This window comes from Somniosus microcephalus, chromosome 10 (assembly GCF_052327205.1).
Source record: "Somniosus microcephalus isolate GS21.2 chromosome 10, FLI_Smic_1.0, whole genome shotgun sequence".
NCBI lineage: Eukaryota > Metazoa > Chordata > Chondrichthyes > Squaliformes > Somniosidae > Somniosus > Somniosus microcephalus.
Genome location: NC_140996.1, coordinates 232724468 through 232751629, shown reverse-complemented (window position 1 = coordinate 232751629; position 27162 = coordinate 232724468). Strand labels below are relative to the sequence as shown.

Here is a 27162-nt window from a genome sequence, read left to right as displayed (position 1 = left end):
GGTGTAATGTCCGTCACTGGCAGTCTCACTATAATAGGGTGTAATGTCCGTCACTGACAGTCTCACTATAATAGGGTGTAATGTCCGTCACTGACAGTCTCACTATAATAGGGTGTAATGTCCGTCACTGACATTCTCACTATAATAGGCTGTAATGTCAGTCACTGACAGTCTCACTATAACAGGGTGTAATGTCAGTCAGCCACAATACTGTGGAGGAGGAATTCCTGGAGTGTTTACGGGATGGTTTCCTGGACCAATATGTCGAGGAACCAACCAGAGATCAGGCCATCTTAGACTGGGTATTATGTAACGAAAAAGGATTCATTAGCAATCTTGTTGTACAAGGCCCCTTGGGTCGGAGCAATCATAATGTGATCGAATTCTTCATTAAGATGGAGAATGAAGTAGTTGACTCAGAGACTAGGGTCCTCAATTTAAATAAAGGAAACTACGATGGTCTGAGGAGCGAGTTGGGTAGGATTGATTGGGGAATGGCACTCAAAGGGTTGACGGTGGATAGGCAATGGCAAACATTCAAAGACCGAATGGATGAGCTACAGAATTTGTTCATCCCAGTTTGGCATAAAAATAAAACAAAAAAGGTGACTCAACCGTGGCTAACAAGGGAAATTAGGGATAGCATAAGATCCAAGGAGACGACATATAAATTGGCCAGAAAAAGCAATAATCCTGAGGATTGGGAGCAGTTTAGGATTCAACAAAGGAGGACAAAGGGATTAATTAAGAAAGGGAAAATAGAATATGAGAGTAAGCTTGCAGGGAAGATAAAAACTGACTGTAAAAGCTTTTATAGATATGTGAAGAGAAAAAGATTGGTGAAGTCAAGCGTAGGTCCCTTACAGTCAGAATCAGGGGAATTTATAATGGGAAACAAAGAAATGGCAGACCAACTAAATTCATACTTTGGTTCTGTCTTCACAAAGGAGGACACAAATAACCTCCCAGAGATGCCGGGGAACATAGGGTCTGATGAAAGGGTGGAACTGAAAGAAATCAGTATTTGTAGGGAAATGGTGTTAGGAAAATTGATGGGACTGAAGGCCGATAATTCCCCAGGGCCTGGTAATCTACATCCCAGGGTACTTAAGGAAGTGGCCCTAGAAATAGTAGATGCATTGCTGGTTATCTTCCAGAACTCGATAGACTCTGGAACAGTACCCATGGATTGGAGGGTAGCTAATGTTACCCCACTATTCAAAAAAGCAGGGAATTATAGACCGGTAAGCCTGACATCGGTAGTGGGGAAAATGCTAGAGTCTATTATAAAAGATGTAATAGCAGAGCACTTGGAAAGCAGCGACAGGATCGGACAAAGTCAACATGGATTTACAAAAGGTAAATCATGCTTGACTAATCTACTGGAATTTTTTGAGGATGTAACTGGTAAAATAGATAAGGGAGAACCAGTGGATGTGGTGTATTTGGACTTTCAGAAGGCTTTCGATAAGGTCCCACGTAAGAGATTAGCTTGCAAAATTAAGGCACATGGGATTGGGGGCAAGGTATTGACTTGGATAGAGAACTGGTTGGCGGACAGAAAGCAAAGAGTTGGAATAAACGGGTCATTTTCCGAGTGGCAGGCAGTGACTAGTTGGGTACTGCAAGGATCGGTCCTAGGACCCCAGCTGTTCACAATATATATTAATGATCTGGACGAGGGAATTGGATGTAATATCTCCAAATTTGCAGACGACACAAAGCTGGGTGGGAGGGTAAGCTGTGAGGAGGATGTCGTGAAACTCCAGTACGATCTGGACAGGTTGGGTGATTGGGCAGAAACATGGCAAATGCACTATAATGTGGATAAATGTGAGGTTATCCACTTTGGTGGCAAAAACAGGAAGGCAGATTATTTGAATGGCAATAGATTGGGAGAAGGGGAAGTGCAGAGAGATCTGGTGTTCTTGTGCACCAGTTGCTGAAGGTAAGCATGCAGGTGCAGCAGGCGGTTAAGAAGGCAAATGGTATGTTGGCCTTCGTAGCAAGAGGGTTCGAGTACAGGAACAAGGATGTCTTGCTACAGTTGTACAGGGCCTTGGTGAGACCGCACCTTGAGTATTGTGTGCAGTTTTGGTCGCCTTACCTGAGGAAGGATGTTCTTACCATGGAAGGAGTGCAGTGAAGATTCACCAGGCTGATACCTGGGATGGCAGGAATGACATATGAGGAGAGATTGTGTCGATTGGGCTTATACTCACTGGAGTTTAGAAGATTGAGAGGGGATCTCATCGAAACCTATAAAATTCTGTCAGGCCTGGACAGACTAGATGCAGGAAGGATGTTTCTGATGGCTGGGGAGTCCAGAACCAGGGGTCATAGTCTAAGGATAAGGGGTAAGCCATTTAGGACTGAAATGAGGAGGAATTTCTTCACCCAGAGAGTGGTGAACCTGTGGAATTCTCTGCCACAGAGGGCGGTGGAGGCCAGTTCATTAAATATATTCAAGAAAGAGTTGGATATATTTCTTAAGGCTAAAGGGATCAAGGGATATGGGGAGAAGGCAGGGACAGGGTACTGAATTTGGATGATCAGCCATGATCTCATTGAATGGCGGAGCAGGCTCGAGGGGCCTACTCCTGCTCCTATCTTCTATCCCAATATAGAACAGTATAATGGGTGTAATGTCAATGATGTGACAGACCCACTATAATGGGACGAAACGTCAGTCAGTGTGTGACATTCCCAATATAATGATGTAATCTGAGTCAGTGACAATCCCACTAAAATGAGATGTAATGTGAGTCAGTTGTTGCTAGTCCCACAATAATGGGGTTGTGCTATCAGTCCATGACAATTCCACTGTAATTGGCCAAAGTGTCAGAGGGCTGGCGGTTCCAGTGGTACAATTAAGAATTGGAATTTTTAGGGATGAATTATTTAGAATTTACATACAGAAACAGTTCACTCAGCCCAACAGCTTGCTATCCATTCTGCTTCTAGTCCCCAGACTCCACAAGCTCTGAACCAGAATAGGGTTCCCCTTGTCCTCACCTTCCACCCCACCAGCCTCCACATTCAACGGATCATCCTCGTCATTTCCGCCACCTCCAGCGTGATCCCACCACCAAACACATCTTCTCCTCCACTCCCCTTTCAGCATTCCGAAGGAACCGTTCCCTCCGCGATACCCCGGTCCACTCTTCAATCATCCACAACGCCCCTTCCCCCTTCCCACGGCACCTTCCCGTGCAAGCGCAGGAGGTGCAACACCTGCCCTTTTACCTCCTCCCTTCCCACTGTCCAGGGCCCCAAACACTCCTTCCAGGTGAAACAGCGATTTACTTGTACTTCTTGCAATTTAGTATACGGTATCAAATCAAATCAAATCAAATCAACTTTTATTGTCATGGTTAGTGCACAAGTGCATTACAACGAAATGTAGGCTTGCGGCTCCCGAGAGTGTACATTTAGATTAAGACATTTAAACATTCAACATACATTTGGCTTGTACTACATTAACATAAACATAACCATAATAAAATGCATTGGCAGATGTGCAGGCTTTAGAGTTTATTTGTGGAGTTCAGTAGGATGACAGCCCTGGGAAAGAAGCTGTTCCTAAATCTGGACGTACGGGTGCGAATGCATCTGTAGCGTCTCCCAGATGGCAGGAGGGCGAACGGACTGTGGCTGGGGTGGGTAGGGTCTTTGATGATGGACCGTGACCTCCGTAAACAGCGTTTCTGGTATAAGTGCTCTATGGTCGGTAGCCGGGTGCCGGTAATGCGTTGGGCATTTTTAACTACCCGCTGCAGGGCTTTCCGGTCATAGTAGCTACAGCTGCCATACCATACTGTGATGCAGTTTGTCAGGATGCTCTCTATTGTGCAGCGGTAAAAGTTAGAGAGGATCAGGGGTGACATTCACTGCTCACGATGCAGGCTCCTGTACATTGGGGAAACCAAATGCAGATTGGGTGATCGCTTTGCGGAACACCTCCGTTCAGTCAAATTAGCATTGAGAGGGAGGAGGTACTAGCGGTTTTAGCGGGCTTAAAAGTGGATAAATCCCCAGGCCCAGACGAGATGTATCCCAGGCTGCTGTGTGAGGCAAGGAAGGAGATTGCAGGGGCTCTGACACAAATTTTCAGAACCTCTCTGGCCACAGGGGAGGTGCCAGAGGACTGGAGGACAGCTAACGTAGTACCATTATTCAAGAAGGGTAGTAGGGATAAACCAGGGAATTACAGGCCAGTGAGCCTAACATCAGTGGTTGGGAAGTTATTGGAAAAAATTCTGAGGGACAGAATTAGTCTCCACTTGGAGAGGCAAGGATTAATCAAGGATAGTCAGCATGGCTTTGTCAGGGGGAGATCATATCTAACCAATTTGATTGAATTTTGAGAGGGGGTGACTAGGTGTGTGGATGAGGGTAGTGCAGTTGATGTAGTCTACATGGACTTCAGTAAGGCTTTTGACAAGACTGATCAAGAAGGTAAGAGCCCATGGGATCCAGGGCAATTTGGCACATTGGATCCAAAATTGGCTTAGTGGCAGGAGGCAGAGGGTGATGGTCGAAGGTTGTTTTTGTGACTGAAAGCCTGTGTCCAGTGGTGTACCGCAGGGATCGGTACTGGGTCCTTTGCTGTTTGTAGTGTACATTAATGATTTAGATATGAATGTAGGAGGTATGATCAGTAAGTTCACAGATGACACGAAAATTGGTGGAGTGGTAAATAGTGAGGGGGGAAGCCTCAGGCTACAGGACGATATAGACGGGTTGGTCAGATGGGCAGAACAAAGGCAAATGGAATTTAATCCTGAAAAGAGTGAGGTGATGCATTTTGGGAGGGCTAACAAGGCAAGGGAATACACAATGAATGGTAAGACCCTAAGAAGGACAGAGGATCAGAGGGACCTTGGTGTGCATGTACATAGATCCCTGAAGGCAGCAGGACAGGTAGATAAGGTAGTTAAAAAGGCATATGGGATACTTGCCTTCATTAGCCGAGGCATAGAATATAAGAGCAGGGAGGCAATGATGGAGCTGTACAAAACGCTAGTTAGGCCACAGCTGGAATACTGTGTGCAGTTCTGGTCACCACATTATAGGAAGGATGTGATTGCATTGGAGAGGGTGCAGAGGAGATTCACCAGGATGTTACCTGGGCTGGAGCGCTTCAGCTATGAAGAGAGACTGGACAGGCTGGGGTTGTTTTCCTTAGAGCAGAGAAGGCTGAGGGGGGACCTGATTGAGGTGTACAAAATTACGAGGGGCATAGATAGGGTGGATAGAAAGGAACTTTTCCCCTTAGCAGAGGGGTCAATAACCAGGGGGCATAGTTTCAAGGTAAGGGGCAGGAGGTTTAGAGGGGATTTGAGGAAAAACTTTTTCACCCAGCGGGTGGTTGGAATCTGGAACTCACTGCCTGAAAGGGTGGTAGAGGCAGGAACCCTCACAACATTCAAGAAGCATTTAGATGAGCACTTGAAACGCCATAGCATACAAGGCTACGGACCAAGTGCTGGAAAATGGGATTAGAATAGACAGGGCTTGATGGCCGGTGCGGACACGATGGGCCGAAGGGCCTCTTTCTGTGCTGTATAAAATGACTCTGAGTCTGCAAGCGTGACCCTGAGCTTCCAGTTGCCTGTCTTTTTAATTCTCTGCCCCACTACCACTTTAACCTCTCTATCCTCAGCCTCCTAATGTTCTAATAAAGCTCAATGGAAGCTCGAGGAACAGCAACTCACCTTTTGATTGGGCACTTTACAGAGTTCCGGACTCAACATTGAGGTCAACAATGTCAGATCATAACCACTGCCCCATTTTTCCAGACGGCAGCTGTTGCTGATGATGCTGCCATTCCCATTTACACCTCCTCTAGAGCCAGCTTTTGTTTCTTTACTTGTCCCATTACCATCTCCTTTTGCCTCGCACCATCATCCCTTTTGTCATTTAATCTCTCCTGCCTTCCACCCTATCACAGACCTTCCCTTTTGTTCTTTCCTCCCCTCCCCCCTTTCCCTGCCTCTGTACTTGCTTAAAACCTGTTACATCTCTAACTTTTTCCAGTTCTGATGAAAGGCCATCGACCGGAAACGTTAACTTTGTTTCTCTCTCCACAGACGCTGCCTGACCTGCTGAGTATTTCCAGCGTTTCCTGTTTTTATTTCAGATTTCCAGCATCCGCAATATTTCGCTTCCATCCACATGTTCTGAACTTAGTCATGAGTCTACTATGTAGTACCTTATCGAAAGCTTTTTGGAAAACCAAATATATTACATCTACTACATTACCCTGATCTACCCTATCTGTTGCTTCTTGAAAGCATTCAATAAGGTTGATAAAGCAGGACTTTCCCTTTTGGAATCCGTGCTGACTACTCTTTATAGTATTTTCAGTTTCTGGATGTTTTGCTATTACATATGTGATTAAGGATTCCATTATCTTTCCTACCACTGACGTTAAGCTAATTGGTCTATAGTTCCCTTGGCTTGTTCTAGCTCCCTTTTTATATAAAGGAATCACATTAGCTATCCGCCAGTCCTTTGGCACTATTCCCTTTTCTAATGAATTTTTATATATAATAGTGCCTCTGCTATCTCTTCGCTAACTTATTTTAATATCCTATTATAGTGGGACTGTCAGTGACTGACATTACATCCCATTATAGTGAGACTGTCAATGATGGACATTACATCCCATTATAGTGAGACTGTCAGTGACTGACATTACATCCCATTATAGTGAGACTGTCAGTGACTAACATTACACTCTATTACAATGGGATTGTCAATGACTAACATTACAAAGTATTACATAGTATTTACAGCACAGAAACAGGCCAACAGGTCCGTGCCGGTGTTTATTCTCCACACGAGCCTCCTCCCACCTCCTCTTCTTCTCACCCTATCAGCATATCCTTCTATTCCTTTCTCCCTCATGTGTTTACCTAGCTTCCCCTTAAATGCATCTATACTATTCACCTCAACCACTCCCTGTGGCAGCGAGTTCCACATTCTCACCACTCTCTGGGTAAAGAAGTTTCTCCTGAATTCCCTATTGGATTTATTAGTGACTATCTTAGATTGATGGCCCTGAGTTCTGGTCTCCCCCACGAGTGGCAGCATCTTCTCTATGTCTACCCTATCAAAATAGTGAGACTGTCAATAACTGACATTATAGCCTATCGCTTTCTCATAATAACCCGCTGAAAAGGGGAAGTGTGGATGTTGGGTGGGGACAGCTTCGGCATCAACTCTGCGATCGAATAGCCTGACGTCATTCACTTTCCAAGATAGGACTCAAGAAAGAACGTGCATTTCCAGAGCATTTTTTACCCCCTCAGGACATCCTAAAGCACTTCACAGCCAATGATGTACTTTTGAAGTGTAGTCATAGAATCATAGAATGCAGCACAGCACAGGAGGCTGCTATTCAGCCCGTCCAGCCCGTGCCGGCTCTCTGCAAGAGCCCTTCAGCTAGTCCCACTCCCCGCCCTTTCCCCGTAGCCCTGCAAATTTTTTTCTGAAGGTACTTATCCAACTCCCTTTTGAAAGCCACGATTGAGTCTGCCTCCACCACCCTTTCAGGCAGCGCATTCCAGATCCTAACCACTCACTGCGTAAAAAAGTCTTTCCTCAGGTCGCCTTTGCTTCTTCTGCCAATCACCTTAAATCTGTGTTCTCTGGTTCTTGACCCTTCCACCAATGGGAACAGTTTCTCTCTATCTACTCTGTCCAGACCCCTCATGATTTTGAACACCTCTATCAAATCTCCTCTCAACTTTCTCTGCTCTAAGGAGAACAACCCCAGCTTCTCCAGTCTATCCACGTAATTGAAGTCCCTCATCCCTGGAACCATTCTTGTAAATCTTTGCTGCACCCTCTCTAAGGCCTTCACATCCTTCCTAAAGTGCGGTGTCCAGAATTGGACACAATACTCCAGTTGAAGCCGAACCAGTGTTTTATAAAGGTTCATCATAACTTCCACACTATGCCTCTATTTATGAAGCCCAGGATCCCATAAGCATTTTTAACCATTTTCTCAACCTGTCCTGCCACCTTCAACGATATGTGCACACATACCCCCGGTCTCTCTGTTCATGCTCCCCCTTTAGGATTGTACCCTTTAGTTATTATTGCCTCTCCTCGTTCTTCCTACCAAAGTGCATCACTTCACACTTTTCTGCGTTAAATTTCATCTGCCACGTGTCCGCCCATTTCACCAGCCTGTCTATGTCCTCCTGAAGTCTATCACTCTCCACCTCACTGTTCACTATACTTCCAAGTTTTGTGCCATCTGCAAATTTTGAAATTGTGCCCTGTACACCCACATCCAAGTCATTAATATATATCAAGAAAAGCAGTGGTCCTAGAACCAACCCCTGGGGAACACCACTGTATACCTTCCTCCAGTCCGAAAAACAACCGTTCACCACTACTCTCTGTTTCCTGTCACTTAGCCAATTTTGTATCCAGGCTGCCACTGTCCCTTTTATTCCATGGGCTTCAACTTTGCTGGCAAGGTAATGTGGTACTTTATCAAACTCCTTTTGGAAATCCATGTTCACCACATCAACCGCATTGCCCTCATCAACCCTCTCTGTTACCTCATCAAAAAACTCGATCAAGTTGGTTAAACACGATTTGCCTTTAACAAATCCGTGCTGGCTTTCCTTAATTAATCCACACTTGTCCAAGTGACTGTTAATTTTGTCCCGGATTATCGTTTCTAAAAGCGTCCCCACTACCGAGGTTAAACTGACCGGCCTGTAGTTGCTGGGTTTATCCTTACACCCTTTTTTGAACAAGGGTGTAACATTTGCAATTCTCCAGTCCTCTGGCACCACCCCCGTATCTAAGGAGGATTGGAAGATTATGGCCAGTACCTCCGTGATTTCCTCCTTAACTTCCCTCAGCATCCTAGGATGCATCCCATCCGGTCCTGGTGACTTATCTAGTTTAAGTTCAGCCACTCTTTCTAGTACCTCCTCTTTATCAATTTTTATCTCATCCAGTATCTCCACTACCTCCTCTTTCACTATGACTTTGGCAGCATCTTCTTCCTTGGTGAAGACAGATGCAAAGTACTCATTTAGTACCTCAGTCATGCCCTCTGCCTCCATGCGTAGGTCTCCTTTTGGTCCCTAACTGGTCCCACCCCTCCTCTTACTACCCATTTACTACGTATATGCCTATAGAAGACTTTTGGATTCCCTTTTATGTTAGCTGCCAGTCTATTCTCATACTCTCTCTTTGCCCCTCTTATTTCCTTTTTCACTTCCCCTCTGAACTTTCTATATTCAGCCTGATTCTCACTTGCATTCTCAACCTGACGTCTGTCATACGCACTCTTTTTCTGCTTCATCTTACTTTCTATCTCTTTCGTCATCCAGGGAGTTCGGACATTGGTTGCCCTACCTTTCCCCCTCGTGGGAATGTACCTCGACTGTACCCGAACCATCTTCTCTTTAAAGGCAGCCCATTGTTCGATTACAGCTTTGCCTGCCAATCTTGGATTCCAATTTACCCGGGCCAGATCCATTCTCAACCCACTGAAATTGGCCTTCCCCCCAATTAATTATTTTTACTCTGGTCACTTTTGTAATGTAGGAAGTGCGGTAGCCAATTTGCACACAGCCAGCTGCCACAAACAGCAATGATTTAGTGATGTTGATTGAGGGATAAATATTGGCCGGGACACCGGGGAGAACTCCCCCTGCTCTTCTTCTCAATAGAGGCCGAGGGATCTTTTACGTCCACCTGAGAGAGCAGACGGGGCCTCAGTTTAACGTCTCATCCGAAAGACGGCACCTCCGACAGTGCAGCACTGGAGTGTCAGCCTGGATTACGTGCTCAAGCCTCTGGCGTGGGTCTTGAACCCGCGAACTTCTGACTCAATGGCCAGAGTGGTAACCAATGAGCCACCCGTACATATATATTACACACATTACATACTACAATGGGATGTTATTTCAGGTTTAAGACAGCAGTCACCATTTTGAAACGAGTGTCAATGTTGTTTGTGTTTGACGGGAAATGTACGTTTTTTTCCCCACAGTGGGACTGGAGGTTGTCAATATCGATCTATCAGAGCAAGTGGAGGGCAGGCCTCGAAACCAATCCAGCGTTACTTACCACTACTGTTAATTGCTCATGAACTGGAGGCCAAAAATATATATATATATATATATATATATATATATATATTTTTTTTTTTTTTTTTTTTTTTTTTTTTTTTTTTAAGATGAGCTGAATGCATTTGAAATTTAATTACAGGTCTGGGGCATATCCTTAAAATTAGAGCCAGGCCGTTCAGGGGTGATGTCAGGAAGCAGTTCTTCACACAAAGGGGGGTGGAAATCTGGAAAACTCTCTCCCCCAAAAAGTTGTTGAGGCTGGAAGTCAACTGAAAATTTCAAGACTGAGATTGATCGATTTTTGTTAGGTAAGGGTTACGGAACCAAGGCGGGTAAATGGAGTTAAGATACAGATCAGCGGTGATCTAATAGAATGGCGGAACAGGCTCGAGGGGTTGAATGGACTCCTCCTGTTCCTATGTTCATTCAGTGTTTGACCCCAAGAAGTGGGACTGATTGGCTAGCTCTATGGAAGAGCTGGCACAGGCACGATGGGCCGAGTGGCCTACTTCTGTGCTGTAAGATTCGATGATTTAAAACTTGCCAGGAGGGTTTGAGGACGATTCCTTACCGGCCTCGAGCAGCAGCTGGGTGGTGCGGTAGTCGTCAGCCAGTACAGCGTAGTGTAGCGCGGTGCAGCCGCGGAAACTGGCACGCGTGTTCAGCCGATTGCTGAACTCGTCTTCTCTAGTCACCAGCACTGCGGATAAGAAGCACAGCAGAATTTAACAAATGGCACTGTAAATCTGCCTCTATGCACGTTCCCTCAATAGCCGTGGAGAAATCTTGAGCACCATAATCGAGGCTGACACTCCAAGCGCAGTACTGAGGGAGCGCCGCACTGTCGGAGGGGCAGTACTGAGGGAGTGCTGCACTGTCGGAGGGGCAGTACTGAGGGAGTGCTGCACTGTCGGAGGGGCCGTACTGAGGGAGCGCCGCACTGTTGGAGGGGCAGTACTGAGGGAGCGCCGCACTGTTGGAGGGGCAGTACTGAGGGAGTGCTGCACTGTCGGAGGGGCCGTACTGAGGGAGCACCGCACTGTCGGAGGGGCAGTGAGGGAGCGCCGCACTGTCGGAGGGACAGTACTGAGGGAGTGCTGCATTGTCAGAGGTGCAGTACTGGGGGAGCGCTGCACTGTCGGAGGGGCAGTACTGAGGGAGCGCCGCACTGTCGGAGGGGCAGTACTGAGGGAGCGCTGCATTGTCGGAGGGGTAGTACTGAGGGAGTGCTACACTGTCGGAGGAGCAGTACTGAGGGAGTGCTACACTGTCGGAGGGGCAGTACTGAGGGAGTGCTGCACTGTCGGAGGGGCAGTACTGAGGGAGCGCCGCACTGTCGGAGGGGCAGTACTGAGGGAGCGCCGCACTGTCGGAGGGGCAGTACTGAGGGAGCGCTGCACTGTCGGAGGGGCAGTACTGAGGGAGCGCTGCACTGTCGGAAGCGCTGTACTGAGGGAGTGCTGCACTGTCGGAGGGGCAGTACTGAGGGAGCACTGCATTGTCGGAGGGGCAGTACTGAGGGAGTGCTACACTGTCGGAGGGGCAGTACTGGGGGAGTGCTGCACTGTTGGAAGTGCCGTTTTTCGGGTGAGACGTTAAACCGAGGCCCCTTCTGCCCTCTCAGGTGGACTTAAAAGATCCCACAGCCACTATTTCGAAGAAGAGCACGGGAGTTCTCCCTGGTGTCCTGGGCCTATATTTATCCCTCAACCAACATCACTAAAAAAAACAGATGATCTGGTTTGTGGGAGCTTGCTGTGTGCAAATTGGCTGCCGCGTTTTCTACATTACAACAATGACTACACTTCAAAGGTACTTCATTGGCTGTAAAGTGCTTTGGGACATCCTGAAAGGCGCTATAGAAATGCAAGTCCTTCTCTGTTCCCTGAACCTTCTCTTTGCCAAGGAGAACAATCCCAACTTCTCTAATCTCTCCACATAACCAAAGCCTGTCAGCCCCGGTATCATTCTGGTAAATCGCCTCTGCTCTCCTCTCCAAGGCCGTGACATCCTAAAATCACAGGAGGAAATCGGCGTGTTGGGGAGCGGGCATGGATGCAATGGCACCTTCCCATGGCATCACTGCCCAGCTCGCCACGGGCTCTATTCTTTGTGAATTTCTGTTTAAGTGTCTGGGAATAAGAAATACCTCAAGGAAACCGATAGCCAAATGTGATAGCTGCGAGTGCGGCTTTGCTGTTGTACGTTTTTTTTTAATTTTTTTTAAGTGTTCGCTGGGCAGAGAACCCCTTTTATTTCAGCGGTGGAAAGTGTAGCGAACAGCAGTTACCATGGAAGATGAATCTCAGATACTAGCAGCCTCCGCTACAAAAAGATTAAAGTGTTATTATTGTTTTCCCCCATGGTTCGCCGTGACAGAGCAGTCATCATTTGTAAAAAATGTCCGTGCATGAGATAACTACAGCAAACTCAATAAAGTGTCAGCCGGGGGCTGCTGTGCCATCCATCACCAGGGCCGGCTGGAAAATTTCACCTCTTTGTCTCCGCTGGCACTGAAACAGATGCTGGCAATATTTCCGTATCGGTTGTACATTAAAAAACAAAAGGAGAGAGAGAGATGGGAGCGGGGGGCAGAAACAATAAATAAATAAATACAGCGTAAACAGATTTGGTTTGCTTAATGAAAGCTGATATGGGGGGAAAAAATACTGAGTTTGCATCAATGTCCCCTCTAATTTCTTTCCCCCCCCCGCCGCGCAGCCCATTTCAGTTTTCGCTTGCGCGGTATCTTCCATGCAAAGGTGGGTGAGCAGCCTGCGCGGGACCTCCAGACCGCTGTGCGACCGCACGGCTTAACGGGAACATTGGTTTAAACTCACTGGATTTGAACCCAACTCTTGTCCTTTTTTTTTTTATAAACGGGGCGGGATTCTGACGATATATATAAAAAAAATTTGCATTTTAGACCCGGCCCAGACACGATGGGCCAAATGGCCACCTTCTGTGCTGTATCATTCTAGCATTCTATAGAAGCCACACACCATCCTGACTTGGAAATATATCGGCCGTTCCTTCATCGTCGCTGGGTCAAAATCCTGGAACTCCCTCCCTAACAGCACTGTGGGAGAACCTTCACCACACGGACTGCAGCGGTTCAAGAAGGCAGCTCACCACCACCTTCTCAAGGGCAACTAGGGACGGGCAATAAATGCTGGCCTTGCCAGCGACGCCCACATTCCGAGAATGAATTTTTTTATAAAATCAGGCCCGGTCATGTCCATGGCAGACGTCTCAAAGCGCTTCACATACAATGAATTACTTTGAAGCGCTACACTGGCAAATGCGGCAGCCATTTTGCACACAGCAAGATCCCATGAAGAGCGAAGGGCGGTGGTACTGTTAATGCACATGTTTTGGGTTTTTTTTTTTGCTGGCGAGAGATTAATGTGGAGGCCAGAGTCTCCGATCTCCTACCTCCAGTCTGTGCTGTGTTAGCCAATCTTAACAACAGGTGACAGTGGAGCCATACATTTGGGATCCGTAGGGTTACGGGGGGTGGGGGAGGGGAAAAAAAAAATCAACCACAATCCCTGTGCCATTGGTCAATGGCAATGTCCAGTGGACAGTGAGCAGAGACAGGGTTGGTTTGAGGGCGTTTGCCAGAACCCGCACGTGTTGTGTCCTCACCCCTCCTCCACCCTGAAACACAATGGCCCTGAATTTTCTTTGTTGGGGCATCTTGCACCATGCCCTGTTAGACTTTTAAGATAAGAACATAAGAAATAGGAGTAGGCCATACAGCCTCTCGAGCCTGCTCCGCCATTCAATAAGATCATGGCTGATCTTCGACCTCAACTCCACTTTCTTGCCCGATCTCCATATCCCTCGATTCCACTAGAGTCCAAAAATCTATCTCAGCCTTGAATATACTCAACGGTTCAGCCTCCACAGCCCTCTGGGGCAGAGAATTCCAAAGATTCACCACCCTCTGAGTGAAGAAATTCCTCCTCATCTCAGTCCTAAATGGCCGACCCCTTATCCTGAGACTGTGACCCCTAGTTCTAGACTCTCCAGCCAGGGGGAAACAACCTCTCAGCATCTACCCTGTCAATCCCCCTCAGAATCTTATATGTTTCAATGAGATCCCCTCTCATTCTTCTAAACTCCAGAGAATCTAGGCCGGATCTACTCAATCTCTCCTCATAAGACAACCCTCTTATCCCAGGGATCAATTTTCCCCTCAAACTTCAGCTCGAAAATGTTTTGCCCTGTAACTTGCTGGGAGTGCGAGCTGATAACGGGGCGGCGAGGGCAACAGGGCATCTGGGACTTCGGTGAACGACGGGACCAACAGTCTATCCCCATAACCAATGAGATTTATGGAGAGAGAAAGAAACAGAGGAACAATGGAGAGGGAAGGAGGGTGAATTAAGAGTCAAATCAGGTACAGAAAGAGAAATAAAGAGAGGGGAAGAAAGACTGGATTAAGAGAGAGAAAGAGACAGAAAGGAAAAGTGAGGAAAATAACTACAAAATTTTAAATTTAAATGTTTTTAAATCTCTACGGACAATTTACTACTTGCGGGAGAGAGACTCCACAGTTTAACTTGTTCCCTTTCTGGGCCGGAGAGGTCGATTGGCATTGTAGGAATGTAAATCTCCTCATTAAACAGGTACTGACGCTGTTCAGTTCCAGCCCGAATTTTCTGCGGCGGGTTTAACGGGCAATTAAGGCGCAAATGCAGCAATTTCCTAAAAATCTCACGAGAAGGTTGAGGGTGAGCTGCCGTTTTCGCGAGGCTAATGGCCGAACGGTGTAAATTGGCCGGCAAATTGTGGCGATTCGCAACTCACGGGGGAGCGCTCCCTCGCCACAAGTTGCCGGCCGATTTACACATCGGTATCGGCGAGCGCCACTGAACACGGCAAGCACCACTGAACACGCCGTTACTTTGGCAGCAAAAACTAGGGCACAGTTTAATTCCCGCCCCTCCCCCCACCCCACTTTTCACCCCTCCATTTCTGAAGAGCCGGACTCACTGTGGAGTACGTCACTCAGGAGCAGTATCCTCCTCACAGTACCTCATCCCGATGGAACTTTGCTGACCCTTTATTGGGACCTCTCTGGTATTTGTGTGGCTCAGTACCGCACCAAGATAACAACCTCGCGAGGAAATAGATGTGAGAGTGGGAGGGCGGGGTGGGTGGGGGGGGGGGTTGGAGGAAGATAGAGGCTGGAATGTCATTAATTAGTGCATTTTGTTTTAGATAAAGAAAGAAAGACTTGCATTTCTACAGTGCCTTTCATGACCTCAGGATGTCCCAAAGCGCTTTACAGCCAATGAAGTATCTGATGCAGTTCAGTCACCGTTGTAATGTAGGAAACGCGGTAGCGGTAGCATAGTGGTAATGTCACTGGGCTAATAACGCAGAGGCCTGGATTAATGATCCAGAGACATGAGTTCAAATCCCACCATGGCAGCCGGGGAATATAAATTCAGTTAATTAAATAAATCTGGAATAAAAAGCTAGTATCAGTAATGGTGACCATGAAACTACCGGATTGTTGTAAAAACCCATCTGGTTCACTAATGTCCTTTAGTGAAGGAAATCTCTGTCTTTACCTCGTCTACATGTGACTCCAGACCCACAGCAATGTGGTTGACTCTGATATGGCCCAGCAAGACACTCAGTTGTAAAAAACCACAAGAAGAATAAAACCGAACGGACCTCTCGGCACCGGCTATGGACACGACGATCACCCAGTCAACCCCGCACAGTCCTGCTCACCAACATCTGGGGACTTGAGCCAAAAGTGGGAGAGCTGTCCCACAGACTAGTCAAGCAACAACCGGACAGAATCCTACCTTTCAGCCAATGTCCCAGACTCCTCCATCACCATCCCTGGGTATGTACTGTCCTACCAGCAGGACAGAGCCACCAGGGGTGGCGGCACAGTGGTATACAGTCGGGAGGGAGTGGCCCTGGGAGTCCTCAACATTGACTCTGGACCCCATGAAGTCGCATGGCTTCAGGTCAAGCATGGGCAAGGAAACCTCCTGCTGATCACCACCTACCGCCCTCCCTCAGCTGATGAATCAGTGCTCCTCCATGTTGAACACCACTTGGAAGAAGCACTGAGAGTAGCAAGGGCACAGAATGTACTCTGGGTGGGGGACTTCAATGTCCATCATCAAGAGTGGCTCGGTAGCACCACTACTGACCGAGCTGGCTGAGTCCTGAAGGACATAGCTGCCAGTCTGGGCCTGCGACAGGTGGTGAGAACCAACACGAGGGGAAAAACCTACTTGACCTCGTCCTCACCAATCTATCTGTCACAGATGCATCTGTCCATGACAGCATTGGTAGCAGTGACCACACACAGTCCTTGTGGAGACGAAGTCCCGTCTTCACACTGAGGACACCCCTCCATCGTGTTGTGTGGCACTACCACCATGCTAAATGGGATAGATTCAGAACAGAACTCACTCCCTAACAGCACTGTGGGAGCACCTTCACCACACGGACTGCATGGCTCACCACCACCTTCTCAAGGGCAACTAGGGATGGGCAATAAATGCTGGCTGTGCCAGCGACGCCCACATCCCATGAATGGTTTAAAAAAAGCCAATTTGCGCACAGCACGCTGCCACAAACAGCAATGTGATAATGACCAGATAATCTGTTTTAGTGATGTTGGTTGAGGGATAAATATTGGCCCCAGGACACTGGGGAGAACGCCCCTGCTCTTCGAATACTGCTGTGGGATCTTCTACATCCATCAGTATATCCCTCAGTACTGCCCCTCCGACAGTGCGGCGCTCCCTCAGTACTGTCCCTCCGACAGTGCGGCGCTCCCTCAGTACCACCCCTCCGACAGTACTGCCCTCCCTCAGTACTGCCCCCCCGACAGTGCAGCGCTCCCTCAGTACTGCCCCCCCGACAGTGCAGCGCTCCCTCAGTACTGCCCCCCCTCAGTAATGCCCCTCCGACAGTGCAGCGCTCCCTCAGTACTGCCCCCCCGACAGTGCAGCGCTCCCTCAGTACTGCCCCCCCGACAGTGCAGCGCTCCCTCAGTACTGACCCTCTGACAGTGCAGTGCTTCCTCAGTACTGCATTGGGAGCGCCAGCCTGGATTTTGTGCTCAAGTCTCTGAAGTGGGACTTGAACCCACGACCTTCTGAGTCAGAGGCGAGGGTGCTGCCCACTGAGCCACGACTGACACACTTAAGCGAACACTTAACTTTTTTGTCACTACAGCTGATTGAATTTTGTGCGTCTCAGCACTCGGGAGTCGAAGCAAACAAATTAAGGGGCTGTATTTTGTGGCCCCTACGGGTGTGTACGAGGTGCGCACGCGCCCATTGGAGCCGCGCAAGTTCCGGGTTTAGGCATGCGAAGCACATCTGCTGAAACCCGCCACTTGCGATCCATCAAGAATCTTCTTGACAGATCCTCCGCATCCCCGGGGAAAGGGCCTCCGCGGGTGGAGAGTTGCGCTATTTGCCCAACTTCCGCCCGCTGAAAGGCCGTGGAATTCTTATGCCTGGTAAAAAAAAAAGAAAAAGAAAATTTTATACTTTAAAAACCCTGTCCAATAAGGTAAGCTTATAGTTAGCACCGTTAAAACATACAATTTTTTTTCCAAATATTTAATTAAATGCCATTTTAATTCATGTTATATATGTAATTTAAATCTTTTTTAATTTCATGTGTTTACACAACGTGGCTCACTCTGGAACTGAACTGTACAGATTACTACTCAGTGCTATATACAGGTGTGGTCACTGCCGGTACTGCAGTATACATGAGCTGTAAAAAGTAGTTCCCCCCTTTACAATTAGATGCAGCCGCCCGCGGGAAGCCTCCGATCACTAATTCAGGCCCATTATTTTTTTGATAATTTCAGAAACTCGCAGCACTCTGCAAGGTATCAACAGCCACCTGTATTTGCATAGCACCTTTAATGTAGGAAAACGTCACAAAGCGCTTCACAGGAGCGATTATCAAACAGAATTTGACAGAGGTTTTAAGGAGCGTCTTAAAGGAGGAGAGAGAGGCGGAGAGGTTTAGGGAGGGAATTCCAGAGCTCGGGGCCCAGACAGCTGAAGGCACGGCCGCCAATGGTGGAGCGATTAAAATCGGGGATGCTCAAGAGGCCAGAATTGGAGGAGCGCAGAGTTCTCGGGGGGGTTGTGGGGCTGGAGGAGGTTACAGAGATAGGGAGGGGCGAGGCCACGGAGGGATTTGAAAACAAGGATGAGAATTTTAAAATCGAGGCGTTGCCGGACTGGCAGCCAATGTAGGTCAGCGAGCACAGGGGGTGATGGGCGAACGGGACTTGGTGCGAGTTAGGACACGGGGCAGCCGGGCGTTGCATCGTCGCGCAGAGTAACATGTCGAAGTACGTACCTTCTAGAGAATGGATGCGTTTCTCCCTCGATGTCTCGAACACGTTGCTGAATCCGTCTCCGAGGTTGGGATCAGCACCGGCCGCTAACAGAACCTTCACCACACTGCAAAAGAAACACAATCAGCCAGACGTGGGGTGTTGGTCAGCAACAACTTGTATCTATACGGTGCCTATAACGTACTAAAACGTCCCAAGGTGCTTCACAGGAGCGATTATCAAACAAAATTTGACACCGAGCCACATAAAGAGATATTAGGACAGGTGACCAAAAGCTTGGTCAAAGAGGGAGGTTTTAAGGAGCGTCTTAAAGGAGGAGAGAGAGGCGGGGAGGTTTAGGGAGGGAATTCCAGAGCTCAGGGCCCAGGCGGTTGAAGGCACGGCCACCGATGGTGGAGCGATTTAAAATTGGAGATGCTCAAGAGGCCAGAATTAGCAGACGCAGAGATCTCGGAGGGTTGTTGGGCTGGAGGAAGTTAGAGAGAGAGGGAGGGGCGAGGCCATGGAAGAATTTGAAAACAAGGATGAGAATTTTAAAATCGAGGCGTTGCCGGACCGGGAGCCAGTGTAGGTCAGCGAGCACAGGGGGTGATGGGTGAGCGGGCTAGGATACGGGCAGCAGAGTTTGGGACGTGAAGAGGTGCTGTATATGGGCAATCCCGTGATCCCACACTGCCAACAGGGATCCTCACTCACAGGGAGTGTGGGCTCATAATCGAGGTTATAATGACACCCCCCGCCCCCTCCCCCATGCTGAAAATGCAAGTGTTTCTTGCATTTAACTGATGCGGCAGTGGTTCAGCACAGAGCAGAGCCGGGACTCAGTAATACTCTGCTTTTACCAACTGCACAATTCATGTTTAAACTGAATCGTATCCTACGAAGGGTTTGAATGAGGAGGTTGCAGCTTTTTTTTAAAAATGCGTTCTCGGGATCAGGGCGTCGCTGGCAAGGCCAGCATTTATTGCCCATCCCTAGTTGCCCTCGAGAAGGTGGTGGTGAGCCGCCGCCTTGAACCGCTACAGTCCGTGTGGTACAGAAATCCTTGACAGTGGTAGGACAAGTTGAAAAGGTTGTTAAAAAAGCATATTGGCAGCGGGTTTGATACAACTTGAGGTTTGCTAGACCATTTCAGAGGGTAGTTACTGTGGGACTGGAGTCACCTATAGGCCCAGACCGGGTAAGGACGGCAGGTTTCCTTCCCTAAAGGGCATCAGTGAACCAGTTGGGTTTTTACAACAATCCGACAGCTTCACGGTCACTTTTACTGTTAACAGATTTTTATTTCCAGATTTTTAAAAACTGACTTCAAATTCTCAAATTGCCATGGAGGGATCTGAACTCGCATTCTCTGGATTACTAGTCCGGTAACAAATCCGCCACACTACCGAGACATTGGATAAAGATTTAGAAAGGTAGCGCGCCACATTAGTTGACCTCCGGCTGGATGGATTATTAGTCTAGTTATTAGTTAAAGGCGCTCCCTCAGTACTGACCCTTCGACAGTGCGGTGCTCCCTCAGTGCTGCACCTCCGACAGTGCGGCGCTCCCTCAGTACTGCCCCTCCCACAGTGCGGCACTCCCTCAGTACTGCCCCTCCCACAGTGCGACGCTCCCTCAGTGCTGCGCTCCCTCAGTACTGCCCCTCCGACAGTGCGGCGTTCCCTTAGTACTGCCCCTTCGACAGTGCGGCGCTCCCTCAGTACTGTCCCTCTGACAGTGCGGCGCTCCCTCAGTACTGCCCCTCCGACAGTGCGGCGTTCCCTCAGTATTGCCCCTCCGACAGTGCGGCGCTCCCTCAGTGCTGCCCCTCCGATAGTGCGGCGCTCCCTCAGTACTGCCCCTCCGGCAGTGCGGCGTTCCCTCAGTACTGCCCCTCCGACAGTGCGGCGCTCCCTCAGTGCTACCCCTCCGATAGTGCAGCGCTCCCTCAGTGCTGCCCCTCCGACAGTGCGGCGCTCCCTCAGTACTGCTCCTCCGACAGTGCGGCGCTCCCTCAGTACTGCTCCTCCGACAGTGCGCGCTCCCTCAGTACTGCTCCTCCGACAGTGCGGCGCTCCCTCAGTACTGCTCCTCCGATAGTGCGCGCTCCCTCAGTACTGCACTGGGAGTGTCAGAATAGAGTTTGTGCTCAAGTCTCTGGAGTGGGGACTTGAACCCACGAGATTCTGACTCAGAGGCGAGAGTGCTGCCCACTGAGCTATGGCTGACACAATTAACCGTCCAGATCAATAACCGTAGTGGAGGCAAAATGCCTGGAATCATTTAAGAATCAATCAGAGGCTACAATGGGTTGATGTTGTGGTCTCTCTTAGGATGGGTGCATTAAGATGGGCCGAATGGCCTTCCTCATCTGTAATGATCTGGTGAGGTGGACACAATATAACATTTTCACCAACCTGCTCTTACACTGAAGCACATGGTGTTAGAACGCCAAGTTAAAGTACTGCAGGTGAACAATTTACACCAGATCTGACTAGAGGCTTTTCCCCCCAACAAACCCCCACCCCACAATCTAAACTGAGGGTGCAGAGTGGTCTTACCTGAGGCACAAGAGAGGAGAGGGAGAGAGAAAGTGAGGCAGAGAGAGACAGATAGACAGCGAGCAAAGAAAACGAGAGAGAGACACGGAGAGAACCTAAGACAGGGAGACAGAGACACAGAGAGAGTGTGAACTAGAGAGAGACAGATAGCGAGCGAAGAAGAGAATGAGAGAGAGAGAGAAAACAGGAGAGACACACACAGGGAGAGAAACAGAGTCAGGGAGAGAGAGAGTGAACTAAAGCGAGAGAGAGAGAAACAGAGAACAAGAGGGAGGACGAGAGAGAGGACGAGAGAGACACACACATTGGGACAGAAAGAGTGACAGATAGCGAGCAAAGAAAACGTGAGACACAGGGAGGGAAACTGAGACAGGGAGAGAGTGAACTAGAGCGAGAGAGATAGAAAGAGTGAGAGAGAGAGAGAACGAGAGAGAGAAGCTCTAAAACACAGTTTACTCAGGCAAATGTTGAGCACACTGTCCTTTCAGATTGGGAAACCTGGGAAATGGTGACTGCAATCAGGCATGCCAACAACTAAGAGGGAGCTTGGCAAGGGGATGGGAAGGAGATAGGTGGGGGCGGGGGGTGGGGAAGTGGGTGTTGGTCTTATTGAGTTCAGCACAAACCGGGAGGAATGGGGTAGTCATGTGTGGTGAAGCAGGGCGATCGCTGATCCCTGCGGGACTCCTGGACACACACAAAGGCCACGGCGCTGGGAAATAGAACGTACGATGGGTCAATTATATATGGACGTGGCTTTCCCCCCGAGCAGTGGGGCCGCTGGACAGCTAGGTAAACATCCGAGGCGTCCCATCAAACCGCTGGCGATGTCCTGGATTGGCAGCGAGAGCCCAACTTAAAATAAACATCTGCTGCAAAGGATCATGAGCAGATTCACAACATGGCTTGATTTATATAATGGGCCGTATATTCCGATGCCTACGGGTGTGTACGGGCTGTGTACACACCCGTAGGGACATCGGAAATGCCAGTTTCAGGCACGCCAAGCGCATGCGCTGAAAACCAGCATTTCCAATCTGTTAAGAATCCAGTCGACAGATCGGACGCCTGCCCTGGAGAAGGGCCTCTGCGGGGGGAAGAGTTCCGCTTTCTGGAGAACCTCCGCCCGCTGAAAACCCTTAGAAATCTTACGCCTGGTAAAAGCCTGCGGAAGGCCTGCTTTTACCAGCATAAGAGTTGAAAAAAGTTTTTTTAAATTTTTTTTCACTCATTTATAATTTAAAAAATACTTTAAAAAAAGGTAAGTTTATTTTTAGCCCTGTTAAAAACATTAATTAAATGTAATTTTAACTCATTTAAAAAATGTATTTAATGTTTTAGTATCTTTTTGGGGTGATTTCCATTCATATATTTGACGGGTCTATCTGTCAAAAGTATGAGGGGGGATTCCCTTCTCCTATTGGCTGGCCTGGCCCACGTGATCCACGGAACCTTGCGAACTGTCCGCTCCCCTGGGATACCTGGGCCCTGCGCACTTCGACTGTGGAGAGGCCCGGGATCGGAAGAGTACGGACCTCGGGAGCCCTCAGGTAAGAGCGTAGATTTTTTTCCGACAGGAGGCCTCCGCACGCGGGAAGCCTCCGATCGGAAATTACGGGCCAATAAAGAAGTCGCATTTCTATAGCGCCTTTCACAACCTCAGGACGTCCCAAAGTGCTTTACAGCCAATGAAGTACTTTTTGAAGTGTAGTCATTGTTGTAATGTAGGAAACGCGGCAGCTAATTGCCGCACAGCAAGCTCCCACACACAGCAATGTGATAATGATCAGATAATCTGTGTTAGCGATCTTGATTGAGGGATAAATATTGGTCAGGACACCGGGGATAACTTCCCTGCTCTTCTTCGAAATAGTCCCAAGGGATCTTTTACTTCCACCTGAGAGAGCAGACGGGGCCTCGGTTTAACGTCTCATCGGAAAGACGGCATCTCCGACAGTGCAGCACTCCCTCAGTACTGCCCGTCCGACAGAGCAGCGCTCCCTCAGTACTGCCCCTCCGACAGTGCGGCGCTCCCTCAGAACGGCCCCTCCAACAGTGCGGCGCTCCCTCAGTACTGCCCCTCCGACAGTGCGGCGCTCCCTCAGTACCGCCCCTCCGACAGTGCGGCGCTCCCTCAGTACCGCCCCTACGACAGTGCGGCGCTCCCTCAGTACTGCCCCTCCGACAGTGCGGCGCTCCCTCAGTACTGCCCCTCCGACAGTGCAGCACTCCCTCAGTACTGCCCCTCCGACAGTGCGGCGCTCCCTCAATACTGCCCCTCCGACAGTGCAGCACTCCCTCAGTACTGCCCCTCCGACAGTGCGGAGCTCCCTCAGTACTGGCCCTCCGACAGTGCGGCGCTCCCTCAGTACTGACCCTCCGACAGTGCGGCGCTCCCTCAGTACTGACCCTCCGACAGTGCGGCGCTCCCTCAGTACTGGCCCTCCGACAGTGCGGCGCTCCCTCAGTACTGACCCTCCGACAGTGCGGCGCTCCCTCAGTACTGACCCTCCGACAGTGCGGCGCTCCCTCAGTACTAGCCCTCCGACAGTGCGGCGCTCCCTCAGTACTGACCCTCCGACAGTGCGGCGCTCCCTCAGTACTGACCCTCCGACAGCGCGGCGCTCCCTCAGTACTGGCCCTCCGACAGTGCGGCGCTCCCTCAGTACTGACCCTCCGACAGTGCGGCGCTCCCTCAGTACTGACCCTCCGACAGCGCGGCGCTCCCTCAGTACTGCCCCTCTGACAGTGCGGCGCTCCCTCAGTACTGGCCCTCCGACAGTGCGGCGCTCCCTCAGTACTGGCCCTCCGACAGTGCGGCGCTCCCTCAGTACCGCCCCTACGACAGTGCGGCGCTCCCTCAGTACTGCCCCTCCGACAGCGTGGCGCTCCCTCAGTACTGCCTCTCCCTCAGTACTGCACTGGGAGTGTCGGCCTCGATTATGAGCTCAAGTCTCTGGAGTGTGACTTGAACCTTCTGACTCAGAGATGAGAATTATACTGAGTGAGCCTACCCAAGACAAGATAGAAATTAAGAGATAGGACACAAGAGAAAAATATATAATCTTTTAGGCTACTGCGTTTCAAATCAAGAGATCTCTGCTTTGATTCTAACCGTTCATTCTCGGGATGTGGGCATCGCTGGCAAGGCCGGCATTTATTGCCCATCCTGAGTTGCCCCGAGAAGGTGGTGGTGAGCCTTCTTCTTGAAACGCTGGGAGCAAGTTTGATAAATCCGAGTGGCCACTTCAGAGGGCGGTTAAGAGTCAACCACGTTGGGTGTGGGTCTGGAGTCACCTATCGGCCCAGACCGGGTGAGGACGGCAGGTTTCCTTCCCCAAAGGACATCAGTGAACCAGTTGGGTTTTTACAACAATCCGACAGATTCACGGTCACTTTTACTGACACCCCGTTTTTGTTTCCAGATTTCTTTTTTTTTTTAAAGTTGAATTGACATTCTCAAATTGCCACGGTGGTATTCGAACTAACGTTCTCTGCAACATTAGTCCAGTGACATAACCACCGCTCCAGTGTAAGGCCGTGTCACGTGGGGAAAGCCACGATTACTGGGAAATAAACTCCTGGCGACAGCTCTGAAATATTCAACTGTCTCTTCTTTCAGATCTTCTCCTGCTTAGGCAGTCCCTCGGGACAGAGGATGACTTGCTTCCACATTAAACATGAGTTCTCAGGTGACTGATGAGTCCAGTGCGGGGCCTGCAGTCTCTGTCACAGGTGGGGCAGACGGCGGTTGAAGGGGCGGGTGGGTGGGGTGCTTGGGTTGACGTGCGCTCCTTGCGCTGCCTGCGCTTGGCTTCCGCTTGCTCCCGGCGAAGAGACTCGAGGTGTTCGGCGCCTTCCCGGATGCTTCTCCTCCACTTTGTGCGGTCTTGGGCCAGGGATTCCCAGGTGTCGGTGGGGATGTTACGCTTTTTCAAGGGGGCTTTGAGGGTGTCCTTGAAGCGTTTCCTCTGCCCACCTGGGGCTCTCTTGCTGTGTCGGAGCTCCGAGTAGAGCACTAGTTTTGGGAGTCTCTTTCAGATACTCACCGTCTATTTGCTGCCTATGGTTCTAAACTCTGGAATTCCCTCCCTAAACCTCTCCGCCTCTCTCCTCCTCTCACACCTCCTTAAAACCTCCCTCTTTGACCAAGCTTTTGGTCACCTGTCCTAATATCTCCTTACGTGGCTCGGTGTCAGATTGTGTTTGATAATCACTCCCGTGAAGCGCCTCGGGACGTTTTACTACGTTAAAGGCGCCGTATAAATGCAAGTTGTCGTGGAGGATGAATGAAAGGATTTGGATTGCGGGCTGGAGCTGTGTGCTCTTCACACGCTTATACATGCATCGAAGGGGCGGGGGGGTTCCTCCAAGTGCCGCGGGTTCTGACTTTACAAGGGCGGTGGGGGGACTGTTTTCTGCTTTGAAATCCAATTTCAAATCCTGAGCCGCTACGCAAACTTGCTTTCAAGTCTCGCTGACCCTGGAAAAAGGAAACCTTTCCTCACTGTCTCCAGTTCATAAGCGAAAGGCTTTAATGGTTCGGAACAAGATCAGCGCCAGACCGCGAGACAAAAGAGGCAGTGTCCGCTCTCGGCTGGCGCAGTGCGAGCACGTGCACCCAGGCCGTGTGCGGTGGGAACTTCTGTTCTTCCCTTATTTATTCTATTTGTTTTTGAAGCCCTTCAGTCGCCATCTCTCTCAAATGCTATGTGTGTGTGTGTGTGTAAAACCTCTTCAAGAAATCTGCCTTTGATGGCTCCGGGCTGTAAAAAGACGGGGAGAGGAGAGGGTGTGAGGGTCATGGGCCACACACACCGGGTTGAGGGGAGATGTCCCTCTTCGTATCGCTTTGAAGTCCAAGCGAGTCTGTTTGCGGTTTGAGAGAGAGATGCAGCGAGCGAGAGAAAAGTCGGGAAGCTGAGAGGATAAAAAAAAAACAGCCTTTCTCTTTTTCAAAAAAGAGAGTAGAGAGAGCGGACACAATGAGCGGCAGTGAAGTGTGACTGTTGTCCACTGCTACAGCTGGCTCTTGGAATGTGGCAGGTTTGAGGGCGAAGGACTGAGGGGAAAACCGGAGTTACTTCCAGTGCCTGTCGTGGCTGGAATCCCTTCGTCAGACCAGGAACAGTGTTCTGTTGTTCTATTTTGAAACTTTGATCAAAAACAGATGCAGAAGAGGTCTTTAAGATTATGAAAAGGTTTGATAGGGTAGACGACAACAACAACAACAACTTGCATTTATACAGCACCTTTAATGTAGTAAAACGTCCCAAGGCGCTTCACAGGAGCGATTATCAGACAAAATTTGACACCGAGCCACATAAGGAGATATTAGGGCAGGTGATCAAAAGCTTGGTCAAAGAGGTTGGTTTTAAGGAGCGTCTTAAAGAAGGAGAGAGAGGCGGAGAGGTTTAGGGAGGGAATTCCAGAGCTTGGGGCCCCGGCAGCTGAAGGCATGGCTGCCAATGGTGGAGCGATTAAAATTGGGGGATGCGCAAGAGGCCAGAATTGGAGGAGCGCAGAGATCTCGGGGGGGGGGGGGGGGGGGGTTGTGGGGCTGGAGGAGGTTGCAGAGATCGGGAGGGGGGGCGAGGCCATGGAAGGATTTGAAAACAAGGATGAGAATTTAAAAATCGACAACAGGGATCCAGTTTATTTAAAAAGCCACATAGCAATAGAAAAGAAAGGAAGAACTTCTATTTATATACCGCCTTTCACGACCTCTGGATGCGGGAAATGTGGCAGTCAAGTTGCACACAGCAAGATCCCACACACAGCAACATGATAATGACCAGATAATCCTTTTTTTCCCCACTGATGTTGGTTGAGGGATAAATATTGGCCACAGGAGATTAACTCCCTGCTTTTCTTCGAATTAGTGGCCGTGGGATCTTTTATGTCCAGCTGAGAGAGCAGATTGGGGCCTCGGTCGAGGGTGAGCCGAGTAGTCTGTCCTCAGTGGACGGAGGCACCTACCTGTGGTTCTTGTTCATGGCTGCGACCATCAGTGGGGTCCAGCCCAGCTTGTGCCGATGTGAGGTGGGGACACCAGCGGACAGCAACCTGCGGAAAGACAAGGCAGCGAGGTCAGCGCGGCAACTCGCACACGGCTAAATTACCCAGCCCTGCCCCACCC

General features: G+C 49.4%; 1 protein-coding gene across 1 annotated transcript in view; it reads right to left on the bottom strand.

Moving 5' to 3' along the window:
- Positions 1 to 27162, bottom strand: part of clpb (ClpB family mitochondrial disaggregase) — a 136465-nt gene that overhangs the window by 84827 nt on the left and 24476 nt on the right. Inside the window, exons 3-5 of the mRNA XM_085999763.1 lie at positions 27003 to 27089; positions 18483 to 18586; positions 10681 to 10809 (exon numbers count right to left, since the gene is read on the bottom strand). Coding sequence (XP_085855889.1) covers positions 10681 to 10809; positions 18483 to 18586; positions 27003 to 27089 — 320 coding nt within the window. The remainder of the gene's footprint in view (positions 1 to 10680; positions 10810 to 18482; positions 18587 to 27002; positions 27090 to 27162) is intronic.